The sequence below is a fragment of the Elgaria multicarinata genome, chromosome 10, assembly GCF_023053635.1.
Source record: "Elgaria multicarinata webbii isolate HBS135686 ecotype San Diego chromosome 10, rElgMul1.1.pri, whole genome shotgun sequence".
Lineage (NCBI taxonomy): Eukaryota > Metazoa > Chordata > Lepidosauria > Squamata > Anguidae > Elgaria > Elgaria multicarinata.
The window spans coordinates 57,280,395-57,292,514 of record NC_086180.1 but is presented as its reverse complement, the minus strand read 5'-3'; the positions used below and the strand labels follow the sequence as shown (position 1 = coordinate 57,292,514).

The following is a 12,120-nucleotide window of genomic DNA, read 5'->3' as shown; positions in this document are numbered from 1 at the left end:
TGGAGAGCTTCTTCCGCTCTCCACCCCGCCTTCTTCAGCCGAGCTCTCCTCGCTGATCAGCGAGGAGGTCTGTGGGTGGCGGCGGCGGGAAGGACGTCTCTTCGTCGGCTCTTTAAAAGGCAAGTTACACGCTCACTTTCACGCCGCACTGGGGTCGCTTAGAAGCGATCTCGGAACGATGTGCGGATTCCCCCCATGTCTGTCGTGCAGCAGTATAGGCAGCAAAGGAGGCTTATTTTGCTGCTTCCTTGCATTCTCAAGTAGTCATGCAGCAGAGCTCTTTTGGGTGGTCCAGAGGTTAACACTCCCCCCAATGAATGGAACCCTCATCCCTTCAAGAGCCCGCTGTGACTTTTCTGCATCGCGACTAACCATGTGCCCTTTCAATCGTTGCCCTCCCTGGCTAATAAAAGGTAGCTGAGGGGGTATGACCAGGTGGGTCCAGGGAATGGCAAATATAGCTTTCCATACAGGGATGGTTCCTGCTATCCTTATGGAGGCAGTAGTGCAACCACTCCTGAAGAAACCCACTCTGAACCCAACGGTATTTACCAACTACCAGCTAGTTATGAATACCCCTTTCTTAGAGAAGGTAAAGCTGCAGGCGCTCTTGGAAAATACTGATTATGTAGCCCCATTCCAGGCTGAGTTTCAACCTAGTTACGGGACCAGAGTTGGTCGCTGTGATGGATGACCTTTATTGGGAGAGGGGGAGTCTTATGTTAATTCAGCTCAATCTCTCATTGGCTTTTGACACTATTGACCATGATATCCTTCTGGATCAACTCCATGGGCTGGGTATTAGAGGCACTGTGTTACGTTGGTTCCAATCTTATGTGTAGGGTTGATTTAAGAGAATAACATTGGGTGATCATTCCTCACCCCCTTGCCAATTGAGTTATGGTATTTTGTAGGGTATAATCTTGTTCCCAATACTGTCCAAATCTATATGAAGCCACTCAGAGCAGTCATTAGGGGATGTGGACCGAAGTGCCATTGGTATGCTGATGAGATGTGGTTCTATCTCCATATGACATCTGAATGAGGTGAGACTGTGCAAGTCCTGGATCAGTGCCTAGACTCATTGCCTGTTCTGGATGGGGTTGCACTCCCTTTGAATGATCAGGTTTGTAGTCTGGGAATACTCCTAATTCCATCCCTGTCACTCAAGTCCCAGTGTTTCAGAGTGCTTTTTACCTGCTTCAACTGGCTCGCCAAATATGGCTTCTTCTGGACAGGGGCTGCTTGGCCACAGTGGTATAGGTGCTGGATTACTGTAATGTATTTTATGTGGGGCTGCCCCTAAGACTGGTCCAGAAGCTGGAGCTTGGGCAGAATGCAGCAGCTCTGCTGTTGTCAGGAGCTGGTCTTTTTTAGCATGCAACTCCTTTGCTGAGGGAATTCCACTGTCTGCTCTTCTGCTACCCGAAGAAGAGCCTTCACTGTGGTAGCTCCATTTCTGTGGGTCTTCCTGGTTCTGGAAGTCAAGCAGGCACCAACATTGTGTTTCCAGAGCCTGTTGAAAACATCTTTATTTCAAGAAGCCTTCCTTTATTGACCAGGCAGTTTTTATTGTTCTGGTTTTTAAAAAATCTTTTCATGTGGTTTTTTAATTCTCTTTATCTTTTATTGTTCACTGCTCTATAATCTGTTTAGATATGGAGCAGAATATAAATGTTAATATAGTGAGAAATGAATAGGGCTACTAATCAAAATTCACAAGTCACTTTGCCCAATAGCATTTTCTGTGTGATGCTTGAAGAATGAAGGATTTCGTTCAAATCTCAGCAAGAATACTTTGCAATTAGCTTCTATCACCTTTTACTCTTTGTGCTACACTATTTATAAATACCTACCCGACTCTTTTCTGTAACAAGTGGTTTCCCCCATTTCCTGCCCCCCCCGATGAACACTTCGTCTTTTTCTCAGTCCCCCAACTCCCAAAAGGCAAACTCCATCCCCTAGTTCTGATAAATGAACGTTAGCAAGCAAATGTTTCATAAGCATTTATTTTGCCCATACTGCAGGGAGGACAGGCAGTAGTTACTCATGCACTAAAAGAGCATCTCAGTGATGACTCACCAAAGACCAATTTAGAAATCCCACCGAAAATGAAATGCCTGTTCTTCGGTCATCAAACCACACAAGGATGCCACCTCTGCGGTGGCTGTATCCCGTGGCTGTCTTTACCGTGGCAAGCAGCACAGATAGATGGCCCTGGGCTCTTGTTTGTTGTTGCCTTGGTTCGTTCCCAGCTTTTGTGGAGTGCATAAGAGGTTTTTGGAAAGACAGCACTGCGAGTATAGTTTATTATGGACTATTCACTTTGGCACCAGCAGCCACAATGGAAACATATCATGAGCTATTTTGGTCGATTGATTTTAGGCATTTTTATCGTGCTCTTCAGCTGGCAGACTCCCAGGTCAGCAGGGACAATATGTTATTAATACAGCAGATTATTTGAAGAGGTGGTGGAGATGAGTTTTTGCTGTTGCTTCTTCTCCTGCTCACAGGGCAGTTGTGAGGGGAGGAGGGGCCCAGTCCTAGTTTGACGAAGATGTAGCAGCAGATGAAGAAGGCATGGAAGGCTGCTTGTCTCATGGTATCTTCCGTCTGCCTTATTGGTTGTCACAGTTTTCACGTGACTCTTTTCACGTGACTCTTAAGGACACCCCACACACACCTCCACCCATCGCTAAGCCCAAAAATGTTTTAAATGGTTCAAATCCTTAAGAGCATGCTGTAAAATTAATTAAAAACAATAAAGCTTGCAATCAGAGAGAGCGAAGACTCACTCAGTCAGGCTCGGGGGGTGGGGGGGATAATGGGTTTTTTTCCACAAATGTGGAAAATAGCTCAGGTGATTCTGAACCCGGTTCAAGACCCATGGGACCGGTCAATCCCCCAGTGATGTAAGAAGTGAGAACCATACAGTGCTACTTCTGTCTCACCTCCACACAGTACATCCTCTTCCATTTAACCCTCTCTCTCTCTCTCTCTCTCTCTCTCTCACTCACACACACACACACACACACACACACACCTCTCTTACTGGTCTTCACCTCCCCTAGTGCTTGGCATAGTGCTAGGACTGCAAGCCAGGCACTGGAAGCAGGAAGAGACCTTCCTCTCCTCACCCTTCTTACGGCCACCTTTGCTGAAGCAGCAAAGAAGGTATCCAGGCATGCGGCTTCTTTTCTAGCTTGGATTAAAATCCAAACTGGGAAGAGTATTGTCAAGACTAGCAATTCTAAGCGAGGAAATACAACAACAACAAAAGAAGGCTCCATCATTAATCCCAACATGTTTTGATTGAATCTATTATCAGAGGATACAAGAAACGTTTTGATTGGTATCTCATTTATGTTGCACGCTGTGAGTTCCACCAGCTTGTCTATAAAAGCTATTTATTAGATTTATATTCTACTCTGTCTCATGTGTTCAGATCAGCTTACAACTGTTTTTTCCAAATAGCTTTGACCCTCAGGAGTTCACTAGCTAAGCAATTTAATTGCTTGTGGAATAAAAGAGGGCTAAATAAAACAAATATTTTATAGACTTTTTTTGAAAGAAGTACTCTGTCCCAGGCAATTTCTTAAATACAATTACATTTACACTTAAGTACACAGAGGAATTCTGAGATTAGAAATAGCTTTGTGTCCACAGTTCTAATCTGTAACAAAAACATGCACACACAACTTTGATACAGCTCCTGTTTCTAATTGCTTAACCCAAGCTACCATTGGACTTGTATCAGAAACCAAGGGAAGTAGTGTTGAGTATTACCTGCTTTCCTTGTAATTCCATTTTGGTCAAGCCACCCACCTACATCACATGGATGTCAAATTACAAACTGGATTTTTGAGGGTAATTATTCTGACTGGAGGGAGTTGTCATTTTAGCTTGCTATGCTTTTTTTAAAACACAGGTATTGTAAAGCTATCACAGCTGGATTTTTGAAAGACTTTGTTCAAACATTTAAGTTGAACAGTACTTTAGAAAAATACAGTAATTGGAATGACAAAATTCTGAAGTAACAAAATATACAGTCATATATGCTGGCTTGTGATTTTGGTGGGTGCTCAAGTGGAAACTGAGGCCTGCTTTGTAACATGCTGCAATGTCCAGACTCATGCCGAAGTTGGGAACATAGGAAGCTGCTTTATTCCCAGTCAGACCATGGTCTATCCAGTTCAGCATTGTCTATGCCGAGATTGGGAACCATTTCCAGTCCAAGAAACGTTCTTACAGGCCATATTCCATTTGTGGGCTGGGCCAGAAAGTAAAGTACGTAAGGCCCAAGGCAGAGTGAGAGTGTGATTCTTACCAGTTTATGTCTACTCAGAAGCAAGTAGGGCTGAATTACTCTGCCACAGGTCTACTCACCAGCAGGGCAGGCCTTTTCATGTCTATTCTGAAGTAGGTAGACCGTATCACTCTGCAACGTCCTCTCCCCAGCAGAGAAAAGCTCTCTCTGATTAGCAGCTGATCAAAGATCAGGGGCAGGGCACTCCTGAGGTTCCCCATGCCTGCTCTACACTGACCTGCAGCATCTGTCCAGGGTTTTAGGTCTTTATTAATCCCACCTAGAGATGCCAGGGATTGAATATGGGACTTTTTGCCTGCAAAGAGTGTGGTCTACCACGGATGGAGCTATACCACCACCACCACCACCACCCGAGTATTGTATGAAACCAAAAGGAAAGGAAGATTGGCTCATCCAAATTGAGGAAAATTCAAAATTGAAATCTCTAATTGTTCTAGATATTGTGGTTGTAGTGCACAAAGGGGCAAACTATTTTTTTGCTCCTCCCCCACCCCAAAAAAACCATTGGTATAGTAGTGTGGCTTAGAAAACACAGACCAGAGGCAGCAGTTGCAATAAGGTCCAGAAAAACAATGCTGAACAGCACACTACTGCACCAGAATTATTCAATGAGAAAAAATGTTTTTTTTTAAAAAAAATTGACAGCAGCGTACAACATAATATAATTAACATAAGTGTACACATATACAGACATAGTAAGAAGTTATACAAAGGAGGTTCATAAATGTGTCACACAATTGCTGAGCAAAATAAGAGGCCTGTAAAATCTTATATTGCTCTGCAATTGTATGACACATTTACAAACCTGCTTTGTGTAATTTCTTACTATGCCTGTATATGAGTACACTTGTGTTAATTATATGTTGTACGCTGCTATCGCATTGTAACAAATTCTTTTACTCCACTGAATAATTTTGGTGCAGTTCTGTGCTGTTCAACATTGTTTTTCTGGTAGTGTGGCTAAGAACATGACCTGTGAGCCAATCTCATCTTAGGCAAATGTTTTAACATATTAAACACTATAAATGCTACGTAATAGCATGAAGGAAGCCAACTTTTTTTAAAAAAAACACCTGTAAAATGGTGCCAATATAACCTGACTGTAGATGTGTGAGTTAGTAAATGGCTAAATATCAATAATGGCTAAATCCTGGCAACATTTGGTCATGACCTTGGTAAGCACTGTTAAATTCTGTGAGTTCATGACTTCTTTGAAAAATGGGATGGAGGATGCAAAATGCCCCACACAGATGGCAAAGCAATAGAACTAGCTTCATGTAGTAGAGTCAAGAGGCACCTGCTTTTCACATTAGGAACCAGCTAACTGCTGCACAAACAGTGTACCCTATATCTTGCCAGCAGGTGAATATTTGTAGTTCCCAAGGGCCTCATCTAGCAGTACTATAAAAAACTGGCTGAAGAATAGAGCAAAAAACTATTCCCTTAAAAATGTTTTTTTTTTTTTTTTAAAGGGTTATTTTTAAATTTCTCTTCTCAATTTAAACCTATATCTCTCAACGCTACAAATGCTGATGGACAAAGAGGTACTAGAAATATGTTTGCTGCATTGCTTTCAAATACAAAAAAATGGGTCTGGGAAAGATTTTATCAACTGTCTGGATAGCAAGCTACCAAGTTGCATAGATCCCTTCTACAGCTAGGAAAAAGTGTTCTATAAAACATGATCTTCACTATCCTAACCAAAATGATAATCTGAACTGTTTTAAAAAGTTATGAAAGGGGGTTTCAGCCAGGAAAAAATATTTATGGAGGAATATTTACAGGTGAATGCAACTCATTTGGAGCAAGCATAATTGTTGTTGTTGTTTTAATGAACACATTGAATGTCTACAATGGCAAAACAGGAAACTCTGTAGTAAAATAACACTTAAAAAGTCACCTTTCTAGCTGATGCTCCCAAAGTCTAACATTATTGAAGTATTCCACGTTATCTACCCATGCCCTCTAAACACAACCCAAAATAAGTTGTATTTCAAAAGTAGCTCAGGTTTCATCAAGTTTCCAAATAGAGGTTTCTTAGTAGTCACAGCCACTAACAATATGCCAGGTGTACTGGGACTTTTGCTTCTCTGCACATCGCCAGTATGTGAAGTTTCATTTAAGACATGAACCAAGTCTGTACATTACTGCTAAGTGTAATACACTGCATCCAAACAGAAATGGGCTGTTTGTATACCATTCAATTTTAGTATACAGATTTCTTTTAAAGTCTGATATGGCCAAGAAGTGAATAAACAGAATATAATGAGTGATCATCAATAATGTTGATTAAATTGTACAATTGACCATTAAGTAGAATGTTTTCTTCTCCAGGTATTTGTACAGCTGCAAAGAAATTATATTACGAAGAAATACAGCAGGAAGTCTTGGCTTCAGCATTGTGGGGGGTTATGAAGAGAGCAGTGGGAACAAACCTTTCTTTATCAAATCTATTGTCGGAGGGACACCAGCGTATAATGATGGAAGAATCAGGTAATGAAATCACATTGGTTATAAGTTAATTCTTTCCATCCAACAGAGGAGGCTGCCTTATTCTGTAAGACCATTGGTACATCTAACTCTGTACGATCCACACTGACTGACAGAAGCTTTCTAGGATTTCAAACAGGGCTACTTGCACAATGAAACTGGTGGGGCATAAGAGACTAGACAAGGGCGTAAGCTATATCACAGGAGATAGAGTTAGAGAAATGACACATAGAAAAGTAATAAATGTTTTAAATCCAAAGTGATTCCTAAATAGGAAAATATGACAACGAAAATAACTGGGATTCACTTCTGGATTCAAAATGAAAGAAATGGGTGGTTTGCAGATTATGATTAAATTCCATGGGGAATTTCCTTAATAAATGTTTGAAAACTTTGTGAATGTAGATCTTTTGATATTCAAATCAAAGTGATATATTAATATGAAATTAGCAAAAAAATATGGGTACATTTTCTAGAGAGTAATTTAAAGCTTTATACTAGAGGCATGCCTTTAAAACAGGTATTGCAGACAAATCCTATCACAACCTGTCTGCTACCTTTCTGATAAAACTCAGTTTGATTCTACAGCACATTCCAAAACTGAAGATTAGCAAGAGACATTTTGCTGCTGTTGTTGTTTTTGGAGGGAAAGATCCAGTCTTGGAGTTGCTGAAGTACCAATGACTATTTTTTGCAATATTTCTATCTTCCAGGTGTGGTGACATCCTCCTTGCAGTTAACGGAAGGAGTATTTCAGGCATGGTGCATGCCTGTTTGGCAAGGATGCTAAAAGAACTGAAGGGGAAAATTACTCTCACCATTGTGTCCTGGCCTGGCACTTTTTTATAAAGATGTTCTTCACCTGAGAACAACATTATCATTTGACACAAAATCAGCCACTTAATATGGACATCTGTTTACTCCACTTTCTGGTCAACTATGTACTAGTAAAAGAAAAAGTTGTGAAGTGTAAATGTGTATAAAACAAACAGAATGGTCTTATGAAAAATAATCTATGCTATGTGTTAAAAAGGGGGAAAAACATGCACTTTTAAAATATGGAAATCTACTGAGAACGAAAGTCAGGATACACAACTTTGCTGCACTAGGTCTCATGTTTGTATTTTTCTATCTAATCAAAGCAGCAGTAATAATATATTCCACCAACAGTTTAAATATAAAAAATGGAAACAACTTTAAATATCCAATCCAAAAGTGTTTCCAAGAAGTCTTGAATAACTATTGCCATACTTTTTCTAACAAATTCTGCTGACAGCATCTATTCAAGACATAGAAAGCAATATGATGATTACATTAAATCCCTTTTTCTGGTCATTATGAAGCAGGTATTTTTTACATATTTTGTTTCTTAGTGTGTAATAACTGAATGAAATTTCATTTCTACTGTTAAAATTTGTAATTTGTAAAAGCCAGGTTATTTTCATTAAAAAAAAGGACAAAAAGACACTTTTCTCCCCACCGTTTCTAATTCATGGCATGAACTATTTCATTAGTGTTCTGCCTGTTTTACTCATCCTCTTCTGTATTGGGCAGCTCTGAATCAACATACCTATGACAAAAAGCAAGATGTAGAAAATTACCTGCCCAGACAGAAAAAGGAAGAAGAAATTGCCAGGTTTATGTGCTTTGAGCAGTTGAAGAAAAAAAACTAGTGGAGATTTGGGAACCTTCCACAGATGTAAGTAAGCAGAGGAGGATTACACGCTGAGGCTGCTGCAGCATTTGTACAGCAGTAGCCAGGACTTATAAATGTTCTTTCTATTGTGTACGCAGGGAAAGGAGGAACCAGATTGAGTTTATATAGAGTTTTTGTCTTCTTGAATGAGAAATATAACCTAAAAGTATCTGTTTGAAGAACTAAACAAAATGCTTGTTCCAATCCATTTCCCCAAGATCTGTTGGTTGATTGCATGGGGCACCGCCAGTTTGTGGTGTAATCACTATTTCAAAAGTCTCTGTGCTAGTTCTGCACACTGCCACTTTAACGAAGCTTGAGTTAACAGTGCATAGGATCTCACCAACCAAGCACAATTCTCCATGTATATCTTCTATGTTTTCTTTTATCATTCTAATCATGTCGGTAAGACAAAACAATGTGCTTTAACATGAAAAAATCACTCTTTTTATTTTCAAAAATCCAAATTAAACTTATTATGCTTTTATACTAACAGAACAAGATTATGAGCAATTTTTTTAAGACCCAGAAAAATAATTAGATTTAGAGCAATCTATTTCTGGCACTAATATAAGCAAGTAGGCAAAAATCACACACGCCTATTCTGCAGAGGCAGCTTCAGTGTTTTCCTGTTCTGGGGCAGGTTCACCACCACCTGTTTCTTTTCCTTCTTTGCTCTTTTTTGATTTTTTGTGTTTGTGCCTCCTGTGGCTATCTCCCTCTTCACTGTCATGGCGACGCCTGCTGTTACTGAAAGTGCAAGAGAGAGAAAAAATCAGACACAAAGCTATTAAATGGAATCTCAATCTTAGTGCTACCCTGCTATTTCTCAAGCCTCTGATGTCATAAAGCCGAGTTATTTAGTACATGCACTGTTGTCATCACACAATCCTCCCTAGCATGGCATGGGAAAATTAAAACCAGGAAGGGACTGAAGAAAAACATAGCATTAAATTTCACCATGATTCCATCTGCCAATATTTATTTTAGAGCCGGGATTGGCAGTGTGTTTGGCAGTAGAAGTGCACTGAAAATCTTTGTCATCACATAATCAAATTCATCTCTACAATTATGAGACTAGAATTTTTCTATCTATGAGGGCTGAGGTTCTTAGCAGGATTCTGCCTTGGTTTTCAGAGGCAGCATTAAAATCAGTTTATAACAATGCTTTGAACAGTGAGTGGGTTTTTTCACTTCTCAGACAGGAGAAGTATACTGATTTTATCACATATCTTAACTAGGGCTACTTTGTTGGAGAGTTCTTGATGGTCACTCTACAGCAGGGATGGCCAACACGCTCCCGCCCCCGGCCCTTTTTGCAGTCCCCACAGCTGCTGCCCCTGAATTTGTCACAGTGGCAATAGAAAAAGCAGCAGTTTGCCATGAAAATGATTTGGCAACAAAAAAGCGGCAATTTTTCTTTGCACACAAGGAGCTCATGCCTTGTTTTTTTAAGCAGAATCACACTGCTGAGAGCTTCCTGGAAGCATTCCGGGAACCTTCCCTGCACACTTTGTTTTAAAGAAAAACCACTCTTTGCTGCTGAAGTTTGGCAGCAAATCTGACATAATGGGAGCAGGAAAGCTGTGGCCCCTGGTGGGTCCTGCGGGGCAGGGGGAGAATTGGCCCCTAGAACCAAGAGCAGCTTCAAGTAATATAATCCTGGCTTTCAGTTTCTTTTCTCACACAACATAATAGGTCTGCAACGTTTTATCAACTGGATTGGTAGCTCCAGAGCTGGTGGCAAAGATCAGCACTGTAAGGCATCTGCCACGGCCCCAGCATCTCAAAGCCCTTCGCTAGCTGCCCCTAAGGTGCAGCAGGCACTTCCTCCAGCATGAGGGCCTCTCTTCTGCATTGTGTCACTGCCTGTCATGGCAGCAACAAGTCCTCTCTCTTACCCAAAGTAGGAAAAGTGACTGGCAGTTCAAGAGAGCGAGGGAGAGATTATGGGCACTCTTCAATCATCAACTCAGATGAGCAAGTGGCAGAGGATTTCACTAACAACTAGAGGACTAATTAAACATTTAACTGGTTCAGAAATTCTAATAATCTATTACCCAGGTTTATTACTTATATATCAGTCATATGAAAGAAGGGCTAACACTACTGTGGTTTTTTTACTCTGGGCTCTGCTTTTACACACAAGCAACTGAAAAGCAGTACATGGAGAGCCATGACTATTCAATTATCCTCCTTTAGCCTCCCCAAAACATCTTCGTAACTTATTAAAGATCCCACCTTCGTGATGACTTGTGTCTCGTTTCTTCCTTTTCTCGATGTCTCCTTTCTCGGTGTCGCTCTTCTTTCTCTCTGCTTGTTCTGTGCCGCTCATAGCCTCTATCTGCATATTCTCTGTACCTATATCGTTCCTCGTCACTGACAAGAAAACAATAAAATCTTCCAGTAAGCAAACAAACGTTAAAGCAGCATTAATTACCCATGTCTTCACCTACAGACGTATAAAATACAAAGATGGTTGTAGGGAGATCTTTATGTGTTTCCTACATAAAGCAAAGCACAATTCTGAAGGGATGGTTCCAATGAAGATTCGACTTCAGTGAGAATTTGTAACCTAAGGGTGTGAACCTGTTAAGTCCCAACAATGAATAACATCTTGCGGCTCGTTACAAATCAAAACGCCAGCATTAGTAAAATCAGATGTCATTACAAGCACTACAGTGTTGTTGTCTGGCATGATTGCACAGCTGAAAAGTAGAAGAGGTAGTCAGTCAACTCTTAATAAGGGGAAAATATGTATGGGCTCCCTTGAAATTTTTAGGACACTGAGTACCAAATATATTACTGAGCCATGAATATACCATTGAAAAACAAGGAATCAAGACAAGGAATGTGATCTATTACCTACAGTAAACTTTTCCACCTGTTAAAATATAAGGCAACAAAAACTACTCATAACTTAGGGAAATGAAATGGTTCGTTACTTTGGAAATAGCCGTGCAATTAAAATAAAAAACATTACATGGATCATTAATAAAAATAAAATATTTAGCATTATGTATTTCCAAAGACACTTGTTGGTAAACATACATCTTATCTCCAGAGACAGCTTTAAATTAAAAAGAATGCACCATGGATGCTTGGATATACATGGCTGCTCCTCAAGTTGTGTGCATTTGACACCTTGAAACACTTCCTTCACACAAGACAAAACACCCAGTATCCTACTCAAAGACGATCTCTCCATATATCAAGTGTATGGGGCCGGGGGGAGGGGGGAGACTAACATATAAACCAGTGCTAATGTCAATATCAGTGTTAACTTAGTTGGACACACATGTATGCTATCATCACATTGCAGAGATCCCAAGCCCTGGCTGACCTGCGTGCTAGGAGTCCGCTAGGAGTCCTAGCATATCAGATCACATTTGGAGGGGAGTGGGGTTTTTAAGGTACTATGGTATATTGCGAGCACAAGCTCTAAAAAACTGGGCATGAAACTCTAAAGCAGTTGTTCCCAAAGTGGGCGGTACCACCCCCTTGGGGGCGGTGGGATTGCATAGGGGGGCGTTAAGAGGCAAGGGGGCAGCAGGGGGGTGCTAAGAGGCAAGGGGGCAGCAAGGGGGCATTCGAGGTGGCCTTTTCC

The 12,120-nt window shown here is 40.7% G+C and overlaps 2 protein-coding genes across 11 annotated transcripts in view; one reads left to right on the top strand and one right to left on the bottom strand.

Moving 5' to 3' along the window:
- LNX1 (ligand of numb-protein X 1) overlaps positions 1-7,852 on the top strand; it is a 78,935-nt gene extending 71,083 nt beyond the window's left edge. For both annotated transcript variants that reach the window (XM_063135787.1, XM_063135786.1), the window contains exons 9-10: positions 6,662-6,820; positions 7,531-7,852. In XM_063135787.1, the coding sequence (XP_062991857.1) occupies positions 6,662-6,820; positions 7,531-7,666 (295 nt within the window). In that variant the 3' untranslated portion in view covers positions 7,667-7,852. The remainder of the gene's footprint in view (positions 1-6,661; positions 6,821-7,530) is intronic.
- Positions 7,853-8,937: 1,085 nt separating this feature from the next.
- Positions 8,938-12,120, bottom strand: part of FIP1L1 (factor interacting with PAPOLA and CPSF1) — a 35,510-nt gene continuing 32,327 nt past the window's right edge. For all 9 annotated transcript variants that reach the window (XM_063135777.1, XM_063135776.1, XM_063135778.1 and 6 more), the window contains 2 exons: positions 10,755-10,892; positions 8,938-9,263 (listed from right to left, as the gene is read on the bottom strand). In XM_063135777.1, coding sequence (XP_062991847.1) covers positions 9,113-9,263; positions 10,755-10,892 — 289 coding nt within the window. In that variant the 3' untranslated portion in view covers positions 8,938-9,112. The remainder of the gene's footprint in view (positions 9,264-10,754; positions 10,893-12,120) is intronic.